At 37.6% G+C, this 13,547-nt stretch overlaps 1 protein-coding gene across 2 annotated transcripts in view; it reads right to left on the bottom strand.

Moving 5' to 3' along the window:
* RNF13 (ring finger protein 13) overlaps nt 1–13,547 on the bottom strand; it is a 111,230-nt gene that overhangs the window by 73,377 nt on the left and 24,306 nt on the right. For both annotated transcript variants that reach the window (XM_061168091.1, XM_061168092.1), the window contains exon 2: nt 4,672–4,801. In XM_061168091.1, the coding sequence (XP_061024074.1) occupies nt 4,672–4,785 (114 nt within the window). In that variant the 5' untranslated portion in view covers nt 4,786–4,801. The remainder of the gene's footprint in view (nt 1–4,671; nt 4,802–13,547) is intronic.

The following is a 13,547-nucleotide window of genomic DNA, read 5'->3' as shown; positions in this document are numbered from 1 at the left end:
CAATAAATTGTAACTCAAGTATCCAAATTTGATCACTGAACCTATCTATTCTGTTACCTCTGGGATAATCAGCCTGGAAGTATACTTGAAAGCCAGCAATGCTTCAGAGTAAATTCTTATTTTAAAAATAATTCATATTTGCAGAGAGTGCTTTATGGTTTACAATGGAGAAGGAAATGGGAACACACTCCAGTACTCCTGCCTGGAAAATCCCATGGACCGAGGAGCCTGATAGACTATAGTCCATGGGGTCACAAAGAGTCAGACACGACTGAGCAACTTCCCTTTATGGTTTTCAAAGTGCTTTAGTCAACAAAGTGCTTTTACCTCCATTATCACAATGTATCATTTAATCTCTTAATTAAAACATCCTCCTTTAATTGATTTGATTAAATTATGATCAGCTTTGAGCTTGAGACAGTCATTTAACTCCTCCAAGGCCAAAGACACTACCGTAAAATAAGGAAATAGACCTAGATCAACACAAAGAAAAAGATAGATGTGTACAGGGAATACTTTTTCTAAAATGTACTTTTAAGATTAGGAAATGAAAAACCTACAGCTGTGCTAAAGTACTCTTTTATAACTTCCTATTGCTGAGGAGTTTCATGCTTTTGGCTAGAATTTCAGAAATAAAATATCTAGCTTGAACTATAGTACTTGTAACACTGGGACTTGGAATCCAAGTTTTGTTAGTGAGTGAGAGTCATTTTGAAATTGCTTTGCCTTTCCTGAGGAAAGCAAATGTTACTTTGCTCACACTGCTTTTTACAATCACGTTGTTTTAAAAAAAAAAAAAAAAGTTTCCATCATGAACAAGACAAACAGAAAAATCTTTAGCACAAAAGTGCTTTACTTTTGTAAAGTAAGGGAGAGCAAGGGGGCCACTGATGCTCGTGAAATTAAAACACACTCACTGTTAAAACAGAAATAAAATTATTCCTCTCTGGAATCTCAGGCTCAATGATTATCGTGCTTTGGTTTTAATCTACTTATTTTGAAAAAGTCTCTTCCTAACTAGTTCTCCTTGACAGCAGCCCTAACAGAAATTTAATTCAATTCTGTTGTTCACTCGCCAAGTTGTGTCTGACTCTTTGTGACCCCATCGACTGTAGCACGCAAGGCTCCTCTGTCCTCCACCATCTCCCAGAGTTTGCTCAAATTCACATCCACTGAGTCAGTGATGCTATCTAACCACCTCATCCTCTGCTACTCCTTTCTCCTTTTGCTTTCAATCTTTCCCAGCATCAGGGTCTTTTAATTCAATTTAAAAAGTAACAAATGAAAACCCACTGAAAAAATAAATAAATAAATAAAGGGGAAAAAAAAAAGTAACAAATGGCTAACAATTATGGAACATTTAAGACATCATACTAAACATTTATTCAGGTATTCACTTATTTAATCTTTATGACAATACTATAAGTCATCTATTATTATCATCATTCTAATTTTACAGACTGACTATAGAATAAAATACTCTGCTTGAAAATAACTTGCTCTAGTAAATGTGAAGAACCAGGATTCTAATCCAGGCAGTCTTCTCCAACACCACAGTTCAAAAGCATCAATTTTTCAGCGCTCAGCTTTCTTCACCGTCCAACTCCCACATCCATACATGACCACTGGAAAAACCATAGCCTTGACTAGACAGACCTTTGTTGGCAAAGTAATGTCGCTGCTCTTTAATATGCTGTCTAGGTTGGTCATAACTTTCCTTCCAAGGAGCAGCGTCTTTTAATTTCATGGCTGCAATCACAATCTGCAGTGATTTTGGAGCCCAGAAAAATAAAGTCAGCCACTGTTTCCACTGTTTCCCCATCTATTTCCCATGAAGTGATGGGACCAGATCCCATGATCTTAGTTTTCTGAATGTTGAGCTTTAAGCCAACTTTTTCACTCTCCTATTTCGCTTTCATCAAGAGGCTCATTAGTTCTTCTTCACTTTCTGCCATAAGGGTGGTGTCATCTGCATATCTGAGGTTATTGATATTTCTCCCGGCAATCTTGATCCCAGCTTGTGCTTCCTCCAGCCCAGTGTTTCTCATGATGTGCTCTGCATATAAGTTAAATAAGCAGGGTGACAATATACAGCCTTGACGTGCTCCTTTTCCTATTTGGAACCAGTCTGTTGTTCCATGTCCAGTTCTAACTGTTGCTTCCTGACCTGCATACAGGTTTCTCAAGAGGCAGGTGTGACTCTTACCAGGTACCAGAAACAAAGCCGAGTAAGACAGAGCCCTGTCTTCCAGGCGCCCGTGGCCCAGGGGACTCACTGACCAGGCAGCGACACACTCTACAGTAGCACCTCCATATCCTGTGTGTGTGTGTCTCAGTCGTGTCCAACCTTCGCAACCCTTTGGACTGTAGCTTGCCAGGCTCCTCTGTCTATGGGACTTTTCAGGCAGGAACACTGAAGTGGGGTGCCATTTCCTCCTCCTGGGGACCCTCCTGACCTCGGCTTGAGCCCGCATCTCCTCTGTCTCCTGCACTGCAGGCAGATTCTTTACCCACTGAGCCATCGGGAAAGCCCGCCATGTCCTCTAAGAACTCACCAACTAGCTGGACAAAACTGTTGCCAGCAAATTAACAGTCAAGTGGGAGCGTTTCACTGCCAAAAGCAAAATCTTCTGGCATACAAACAGCATCACTTAACACTGGCTACAGCTTTTCAAAAGCAACATCCTAATACCTGTCCAAAATGGAGCCAGAATCAACCTGATTTCCAACTTGTTTAAATTTTATTATTGCAAATACAGATTACACTGATGTTGTTATTCAATTAAAGAAAAAGCTAATGTTTTCTACCTTTTAACTCACTTCCTCTGAATGACTGTGTTACCACATCCGGTTCCTCTGCCTCAATTTTTAGTTCCCCTTTTCCCCCAGACACATGACCCCACAACCGACTCCCCACCAAGCTACCTCTGCATTCCTGTCAGCCTCTATCGTTACTGTCAATATAAAGACCAGATTTAAGTAGCTCTCAGGCTGAATAGTTCCTTCACTAGAAGACATCAACCTACATTCCACACTAACCTGCCTGAGGCACAGGCAGCAAGGTTGGCAAGGACTGATTGTTCTTCTCTCTCTGACATTTTGTGCTGTATCTAAATTAAAAAATACTACTGAAGGGACTCCCGTGGTGGTCCTGCGGTTAAGAATCCGTGCTCCCAATGCAGGGGGCACAGGTTCGATCCCTGGTTGGGAAACTAGATCCCATATGCTGCAATGAAAGCTCCCTCCTACACACGGCAATGAAGACTTGGCATAGCTAAATAAATAAATACTATTTTTAAAAAATACAATTTAAACAGTCACATAAGACCAAGGGAGTGAGTGAAAAATGATGAGAATGATAATTATAGTGAAGATAAAAAGATAAAACATTTACTACGTGTAGATACTAAACAGTTTACCTTGTTTAATCATTATAACACTCCAGTTAAAAAATTAAAAATGAAGGCATTTATAATGACTAAGTATTTTGATCCATATCACATAGCCAGTCAAATTCCCAGAGCAATCCACTGAAAATCATTTCACCCTTCACATAGCTGAACCATAGAATAGGTGAACATTCACTTCAGGTTAAGAAAAAAAAAAAGAATCTGCCTACAATGCAGGAGACCCCAGTTCGAACCCTGGGTTGGGAAGATCCCCTGGGAAAGAGTCCCTGGCAAACCACTCCAGTATTCTTTTCTGGAGAAGCCCGTGGACTGAGGAACCTGGTGGGCTACAGCCCAGGGGGTCACAAAGAGTCGGACACCACTGAGCAATTGGCACTTCTACCTCAGATGAAAAGGAAAGAATTCAGGAATCAACAGAGGGTGAAAAAGGTATGGAAGCCAGCCTGGCTCTCTGAAGTTCTAGTGATTCTAGGCCCTTCCACAAGGGCCACAGGATGAAGAAGCATGGCTGAGGAGCACAATAAACTTTGTTCAGCAACAATTTTGGCCCATCTCTTTCTTACCCAATATTAATAAGCAAATCACTTCCACCCAGAAAGAAAAACCAATAAATCCTTAGCACAGTACCAAGCGTACAGGTGTACCTACACACACATCACACGTACAGATACAGTTAATTCTTCTTTTTCTAACTTCACAGAAATGAGAAATAGCAAGCATATACACTTCCTAGTACAGAGGACAGTAAGACAGTAGCTCAGAGAGGACTAAAAGATTTTGATGAGCAGCCTTCCTCTCTAAAAATTTTTCTACCCACCATCAAAGATAAAATCATTAGGCTTCTCCTCATTAAGTTAAAAATGTTTATGGCTGTTTGTACAATTTTTAAAAATATCACTATCAGAGTCATTATAGCTACACTAGTGACCAAGAAAAAACAGTAAAATTCTATGAAAACACATAGCATGTAAATCAGTGTGGGCACCCGCACTCAAAAGAGAGCAGGAACACTCTCACGAGCAACATTGATCAGGTACTTATTGCACATGGGATCTTATGTTAGAGACCAACCAACCAAGAAACGAGCGCTTACACTCTCAAGTAACAAATATGCATAGGAATGTATGTGTTTGTAGGTAAACACTTTGTAAGATTCCATTATTTCATTATTCACTCTATCATTTAGAACTTAAAAAAAAAAAACTTTTCTTTAAGGGATGTTTTCAGACATGAATAAATTTCACTGTTTAAATTTACTTACTGCTAAAATGTCTGCTTCTACAGGAAGGAGGTTTAAGAATGCAAAGAGCTGGACAGTCAGGATGGTGTAGACTTGCGTGGCCGAGAGCATGAGCATCCCTATGGAGAGCAGCATCTCGCTGCAGAATCACCTGGAAGACAAGCAGAGGAGTAGCAGTAAGTTCTGGGGCTTTGTCTCTGAAAGTAAGTTACATGACAGAGTCATTCCTCATGTCTAAAAGTATCTTTTAAATTATAAACATGGATTAACATTAGAATGAAACTAGTATTTCAAAAGCGGAACTGTTTACACAGATTCGGACATTTAAGTAAACACCCAGTGTCAGTCAGTACCTACTTAACTCGTGATGACTAAGTTCTATGTTTTAGCTACATAATAAAGATCCTCTCACAATTCTCAGTTTATAATGTGTGTTAGTTGATCAGTCGTGTCTGACTCTTTGTGACCCCATGGACTGTAGCCTGCCAGGCTCCTCCATCCATGGGATTTCCCAGGCAAGAATACTGGAGTGGGTATAGTACAGCTTGTCTACTAACTTAATTGTGGGAGAAACTAGGTTTCAATCAAAATAATGATTTAAAAATGCACACGTACCTTTGACTTAATGTTTTTTTTTTTACAATCTTAAAGAATTATGGTAATTTTAAAAAGTAATTTGTAAATGTCCATTTTATCTTCGAATATTATACCCCACATTAGAGAATTTTTTAAAAAAATAGCCATTTATTATAAAATAATATTTTTTGCCCTTTCCCTCCTAACAATACACACATACCTCTTTGCCTTTCTATCTCCCAATGGCAATAGTGTAGCTAACTCTCCCAACCTCATCCAATTTTCTACATGAATCTTTATCTATCTTACAGCAAAAAGATGCCATGAAAGAACCAAATGGTAACCAAGTATCAAAATTCTCACTGGGAAGCCTCAACCAACAGTGTAAGTTACTTTTTAAATGGTGAGAATGAAGTTTGCAAAGACAAGAGCCTATATAATGAATTATTTCTTTAAATATCACAAATTCATATAATAACAATTCTGATGACGACTGCTGTTTGTAAGGCTTTAGACTTAGAGACTACCAGACAGACTCAAACTCTGACTCTTTCAAACACACTGAAAGAGAAATATCCTTTAATAATTTTTGAACCACTGTCTTGCAAAAGCCATTAATACCAGAAATGATATAAAGGTAAAAATATATTAAATGTGTAGATTTGTTCAACAAAGACAAAAATAAATTAGTGGTTGCCTGGGGATGGGGCTAAGAGGGAGACGAGGGACAGACAGGAATGGACATGACTGCTCATGGAAATGGGGTTTCTTTTCAGGACGAAGAACATGGTCTAAAATTAAGACTGTGCTGATGATTGCACAACTCTACAAATTTACTAAAAATAACTGCAGTTTTCACTTTAAATGGGTAAATTTTATGGTATATTATATAATTCAATAAAGCTGTTTTCAATATTTATAGATTAATTGATATGAATGTCTTAGGTAAAATACATTTTCAGAATATATCTCTGTTGAGAAGAGTTAAACACAGCAGGCCTGAGACTGCTATCCTTAGAAAGACCTGCTTGCAAGGCTGGCCGGTCGTTGGCATCTGACAGCTTAGATTTCAGGAGGATTGCTCTCAGGCCCTGATGAGAACAGCTCATTGTGTCTACACGCTGCAAACAATGTAGTTTACGCTGGACACCTGCTTCCCTTCTGGGAGTCTGAGAATTTGGTCCATGCTGGGTGGAAGGTGCCTACCTGAACAGCCCTCACTCAGTACAACCCTGGGTACTGAAGCTCTAATCAGCTTCCCTGGTAGACACTCCCCATGTGTCACCCTAACTCACTGCTGAGAGACTAAGCAAATCCCCTGTGACTCCAGAGACCCTCATAATCTCACACCTGGTTTCCTCTGGACTTCCACTCCATGCACCCCTCCCCTTCACGGATTCTGCTCTGTACCCTTTCACTGTAATAAATCAGGATCACGAGTAATCATACACTGAGACCTGTAAGCCCACTAAGATAGTGAGGCAGTGAACTTGGGGGTGGTCTTGGGGACCCCCGTCATATATACACAGTATACCATTTCTGGGCAGAAATCACACCATAAAAACATAAAAATCCTTATAAAATAGAGTGCGCTTGTGACTAAATTTTACTAGAAGGAATTAGTACACAATATACTGACCACAGGCCTATTTAGGAAAGTTACTCTGAAAGAAGTATGACTTTGCTTGTAAAGTTTTGGAATTCTCAGCTAACTTTAGGGGAGGGAGAGGAAGACAGAGTTTAGAGGGAAAATAACTCTGATAGGAATAATAATAATCCCAACAACTATAACTGACTACTTACTAAGTGCCAGGCATTGCTCTAGGCATGTTATTGAATAACTCATCTAACCCTAACAACACACTATAAGGTGTCATTTCATAGTTGGGAAAACTCAGGCCCTATTAAGTAACTTGTCCAAGATCAAACAATGAGTAATAGCAGAGCCAGTATCCAATCCCAGGCACTCTGCCTCTGAGGTCTACATGCTGAAGCCCAACTGAAAATGGCATCAATTTTGACACTGACCAAGGCCAGTGTCCCAAAGGTTGAGGAATGGACCTACACTCAAACAGGCACTCAAGGACGTCAGTCCAATGCTCATGGCACAGTGGTCTCCGTGGTACCTACTTCTTTGGCTGTGTGTGTGTCTGTGTGTGTTTTTAATAACATCAAGTAGGTTTTGGCTATACATTTTTGCTTTTATTGCCTTTTTCAAAATAACACATTCAAGAGTTTCTAAAGTCTATTTATTTACAAAGCTAATTCTAATTTCATTGTGGAAAATGAGAGAAAAATTGAAATCATTCATAATCACCAAGTAAAAGAATAACCAGTGTCTATATTTTGAGGTATAACCTTCCAGTCTTTTAGCTATATGCAAATTTAAATATGCATATTTAACAAAACTGGAATACACTATACATGTTTTGTTAACTATTATTTTCATTTACTATCTTGTGAATATTTTCTTAATTCATTACTACGTTCAAAAAAAGTTTAAATCACAAACCCTGTACCATAACATCCCCTCAAGAGACCCTCTAGGGCTTTCACCCCTTTCACATATTTTAAAATCATTTCATATATTGGTTCCACATATCTGACTGATATATAAAATGAAAACTACTGGTCTAAAACATGGTGCATAACGCCCACAAGATACCTGTACACATATTCTTTAGTAGATTTAATGGAATCCCCATTACTGGAGGTTGAATTAGCTTCTTGCTGTAAATTTTTTATTTTGTATTGGAGCATAGTTGGTGAATAATGTTGTGATAGTTTCCGGTGGACAGCAAAGTGATTCAGCTATACACACACATGTATCTCTTCTTTTTCAAATTCTTCTCCCATTTAGAATGTTACAGAATATCGGGCAAAGCTCCCTGTGCTATTCAGTCAGTCCTTGTTGGTCATCCATTTTAAATATAGCAGAGTATACGTGTCAATCCCAAACTCCCTAACTATCCCTCCTCCCTACCCTTCCTCCAGTAACCATGTGTATGTTCTCTAAGTCTGTTTCGTAAATAAGTTCATTTGTATTTTTTTTTTTAGATTCTACATGTAAGCAATACGATCTCCTTCTCTGTCTGACTGACTTCACTGCGTATGACCATCTCTGGGTCCACCCATGCTCTGCACACGGCATTACTTCATTCTCTTTAACAGCTGAGCAATACCCACTGTATACACACACACCACACCTTATTCACCCACTCGCTTCTCAGTGGGCACTCAGGCTGCTTCCGCGTCTTGTTCTTCGTCCGTTTGTAATTGGGTGCTAGTGGCTGTTCAGCTGTAAGAGTTCTTTATATGTCCCGCATGTATTTCCCTTGTAAGATACACGATTGAAAAACATTTTCACCAATTCCATGGGTTTTCTTTCCACTCTTCATAGTGTCCTTTAATGCACAAGTTTTTAATTTTGAGGAACCAGGGATTTCCTTGGTGGTCCAGTGGTTAAGACTCCACACTTTCAAAGCAAGAGGGTGTGGATTCAATCCCTGGTTGGGAAATAAGGTCCCACATGCCAGGCAGCACAGCCAAAAGAGTAGTTTGTTAACCAAATTTCATTTTGAGGAACCAATCCTTCATTCTATTAATTTTCTCTTGGCCTTCTGAATTTGAGTACCCAGGCTACATGTGATTATCCATATGGCTTAAGAGCACAGATGCCAGTTACTCATCAAATGCTATTCTGCTAGTTGCAAAATTTAAAACTTCCCCAAGCAGCAGAATAAATCCTAACCTCACATTTAAATTTGTGACAATACCATGCAACTCATCTATAAAAAATTCATTATAAACTTTTACATTCTAAATTTTACAGATGGGGATGAATTTAGAAAGTGTTTAAGACCAACATTACTTTCAGGAATGTGCTTTTCAAATAACCTTTAACTCTGAAGATGACACATCTGACATCAACTGGCTCAGTGCCAAAAAACACGCATAAAACAGCTAACCATCTCCATAAGAACGCCTCTGAATAAGCTCATATTCCATTGGTTCTCAAGCTATTCCTGCATATCACTAGGATTTCAAAAACTTGACCAAAACAACACACTGCTAAAATAATGGTAATTTTTTCCTAATTTGAAAAATGATTTAATAGGTAGTAATTTCAATTTATTTTTCTCCAAAAATGTATCATATATTTCAAAAACACATCAAAAGATTATGTACTACAGAAATCACTAATAAAAAAATCTGAAACAGCTAGTTAACTATTTTACTGTAAAGTTTATAATAGCCAAATCACATTTTAGTAAAGACTTGTAAAAAAATTTTAAAAACCAATGTGCTCATCATCATGCTGTTTACATATATATCAGACTATAACATTTCCTCCAGAACAGTGTTCTCAATTCATACAAGTGAATATATCAATAACTTCATAATATGACTTCTAAGAGTTCAATTGAGAACTACTGAACATATACTACATTTAAGTTCCCATAAAGCATAGTTTTAAATTCTTTTAAAGAAATGGTTGAGACACTGTCATGAGCAAAAGTGTTGCAATGGGAAAAAACTGACAACATCAGGGCTTAACTTTTTAAGCAAAAATAAGATACTCAATAGTTCTTTGCAGAGGAGGTGAAGGTTGCCCAGCTAATTTCTCTAACATGAAGTTATCTAAGCTAAAAGCAAGCCTCATCTAAGATTTTTTACTTTTACTGTCAATCAATACAAGCTTTTTTCAGATTCCATGACAAATTGATTTTTCAAACAAATGAAACAAATAAACCAAAACTTTAAGAGGTTAGCAAACAGGTTTCTCCCTCTGGGACTCATACAAACTATTCCGTTGTTTAGTGTGTGCCATGATTCCAAACCCAGACAAGGACAACACACATATGCAAAAAAAGTTATAGGCCAATAGATAGATAGATAGAACATAGATACAAAATCCTCAACAATATTCCAGCAAACTGAATGCAGCAACATTAAAAACCATATTCAAACCATATTGATTAAAACAATACTGAAGTGGATTATTTCAGGGATGCAAGAATGGTTCAACATATGCAAATTAATGTGATACATGATATTAATAAATGAAAGATAAAAGTCATTTGATCATTTCAACAGATGTAGAAAAAGCATTTAACAAGATTCAAAACTCATTTACATAAAAACTCAATAAAATAGGTATAGAAGGAATGTATTTCCACATAACAGAGGTTATAAAAAACAAATCCACAATTAACATCACACCCAACAGCAAAAAACTGAAAGCTATACCTCTAAGATGAGGAATCAGACAAAATGCCCACTTTTGCCACTCTTATTCAACATAGTACTGGAAGTCCTAGCCAGAGCAATTAAGCAAGAAAAAGAAATAAAAGGCATCCAAACTGGAAAGGAAAAAGTAAAACCATCACTATTTGCAGATGACATGATTCCACCAAAAAAGTATCAGAAATAATGAATACAGTAAAGTTCAGAGTACAAAATCAATATACAAAAATATACTCCATTTCTATACACTCAAAATGAACTATCAGAAAGAGACACTAAGAGAACAATCCTATCTACAATCACAATAAAAAGAACAAAATACCTAGGGATAAATTTAATCAAGAAGGTGAGAGACCTGTACACTGAAGACTATAAAACACTGTTGAATGAAACTGTAGACACAAATAAATGGAAATATATTCCATGCTCATCGACTGAAGGAATTAACATTATTAAAAGGTTCATATTATTTAAAGCAGTCTACAGATTCAATGCAATCTTTATCAAAATCCCAAGGACATTTTTCACAGAAATAAAACAAAAATCCTAAAATTTATACAGGACCACAAAAGACTGTGAAAAGCCAAGGCAATCCTGAGAAAAAGAACAACACTGGAGACATCACATTCCCTGATTTCAAATGATACCACAAAGCTATAGTAACCAAACAGCATGGTATTCACCAAAACAAACAAACAAACAAACACACAGATTAATGGAACAGAATTGAGGGCCCCAAAACAAATCCATACCTACATGGACAATTACTTATGGCAAAGGAGCGGAGAACTACAATGGAAAAAAGATAGTCTCGTCAATAAATGTTGGGAAAGGACTTCCCTGGTGGTCCAGTGGTTTGGAATCTGCCGGCCAATGCAGGGGACATGAGTTCAATCCCTGGCCCGGGAGGATTCCACATGCCGCAAAGCAACTAACTAAGCCCAGGTACAACAACCACCCAAGCTGCCCTGCTGTGGGGCCCGCGCCCACCACAAACAGTAGCCCCCGCCTGACGCAGCTAGAGAAAGCCCAGGTGCAACTAGAGAAAGACCCAGCACAGCCATAAATAAATAAACAAACGTTGGGAAAACCAGACCACCCTATGCAAAAAAAATAGAAAAGTAGAACACCAACTTATACCATACACAAAACTCAACTAAATAGATTAAAGACTTAATGTAAGACCTGAAACCATAAAATTCAACAGAAGAAAACATAAGCAATATGCACCTTAACATCAGCCTTAGCAATATCTTTCTGAGTATGTCTCTTCAGGCAAAGGAAACAAAAACAAAAATAAATAAATGGAACTACATGAAACTAGAAAGATTCTGCACAGCAAAGGAAACCACCAGTAAAATGAAAAGACAATCTACTAAATGGGAAAAGATATTTGTAAATCATACATCTAATAAGGGGTTAATATACAAAGTATACAAAGAACTCAAAAACTGAACAGCAAAAAACCAAACAACCCAATTTAAAAATGAGCACAGGATATGAAGCAACATCTTTCCAAAGAAGACACACAGACGACGAAAAGGCACATGAAAAGATGATCATCATTAATTATCAGGGAAATGCAAATCAAAACCGCAATGAGATAACACCTCACACCCATCGAAATGACTATTATCAAAAAGGCAAGCAATAATAAGTGTTAGTGAAGACGTGGAGAAAAGTGAACCCTCAAACACTGTTACTGGGAATGTAAATCGATGCAGTCAATTTATAAAAATAATATGGAAAGGCCTCAAAAAATTAGGAGAACTACCATATGATCCAGCTACACTTTTGGATATTTATCCAAAGAATATGAAAACAGTAATTCAAAAAGATATACGCACCCTGATGTTCACTGCAGCATCCTTTACAATAACCAAGATACGAAACTACCTAAATGCCTATCGACATGGGGATAAAAAAGATTTGGTAAGCGTGCAGAATACTGCTCGGCCACTAAAAAAAAATAAAGTCTTTCCACGTACAACAGACACATGGGCCTTGAGGATATTACGCTAAGTGAAATCAGTCAGATGGAGAAAGAGAAGTACTATAAGATTTCATGCAATGTGGATTATAACTAACTAAAGGAACAAACCAAATGAAGAGAAAACAAATGCACAGATATGGAGAACAGATCAGTAGTTATTGGAGTGGAAAGGGGTTGAGGAAAGACAAAATGGGAAAATGGGTCAAATGCAGGGTGACAGATGAAAATCAAACTTTCAGTGCTGAGCATGCTGTAGTATGTACAGAGATCGAAATATAATGTAAGCATGAAACAATGTTATGTTATCAATGTTACCTCAATTTAAAAATACATCGACATAATATAATCAAGGATATTTCTACTATTAAGTGGCGAAAGTCAGGTCCTGTTCTTCCTCCAATCTATTACCTCCCTTGTCCTTATATAGACATAGGCAATGAGTTGTCCTTTTTGATAATAAACTTTATTGAGCATTAAGCATTAAAGTAGAATTAAATTTTTGCATGGGCATATAATGTAGTTCCCTACAATAAGGAAAACACATCACAGCTGTATGACTAATACAGACGAATTTCATAAGAATAACCCTGAGCGAAGGAAGCAAGTCACAAAGAAGGCGAACACTATGATTCTACTCACATGAAGTTCTTTAAAAGACAAAACAGAAGATATTCTGTACAGATTCACATTTAAGAGGTAAAAAGGTAAAGAAAAATGAGGACATTATCATCATAAAAATCAAGATTGTGATACCTTGAGGGTAAGAAAGGTAAGGAAGCGGGTGTGACCAAGAAATAGATGCTTCTGGGATGCCAGCAATAGTCCACATCTCAACCTGGGCTGTGATGAGATGGGAATTTGCATTATAATTGTTCTTGAAGCCATATACAAATGATTTTGCATTTTCTTGTATCTACAATATCGAATTATTATTATTATTTTGGCCACACAATGCTCTAAGTGGGATCCTAGTTCCCCAATCAGGGATAAAACGGTGCCCCCTGCATTGGAAACTCGCAGTCTTAACCACTGGACCACCAGGGAAATCTCCCTCTATTTTTAAAAGGAAAAAAAGCAAAAA

Source organism: Dama dama, chromosome 19 (assembly GCF_033118175.1).
Source record: "Dama dama isolate Ldn47 chromosome 19, ASM3311817v1, whole genome shotgun sequence".
Classification (NCBI taxonomy): Eukaryota; Metazoa; Chordata; class Mammalia; order Artiodactyla; family Cervidae; genus Dama; species Dama dama.
Note: the sequence above shows the minus strand (reverse complement) of the source record. Positions and strands in the feature narration are given on the sequence as shown.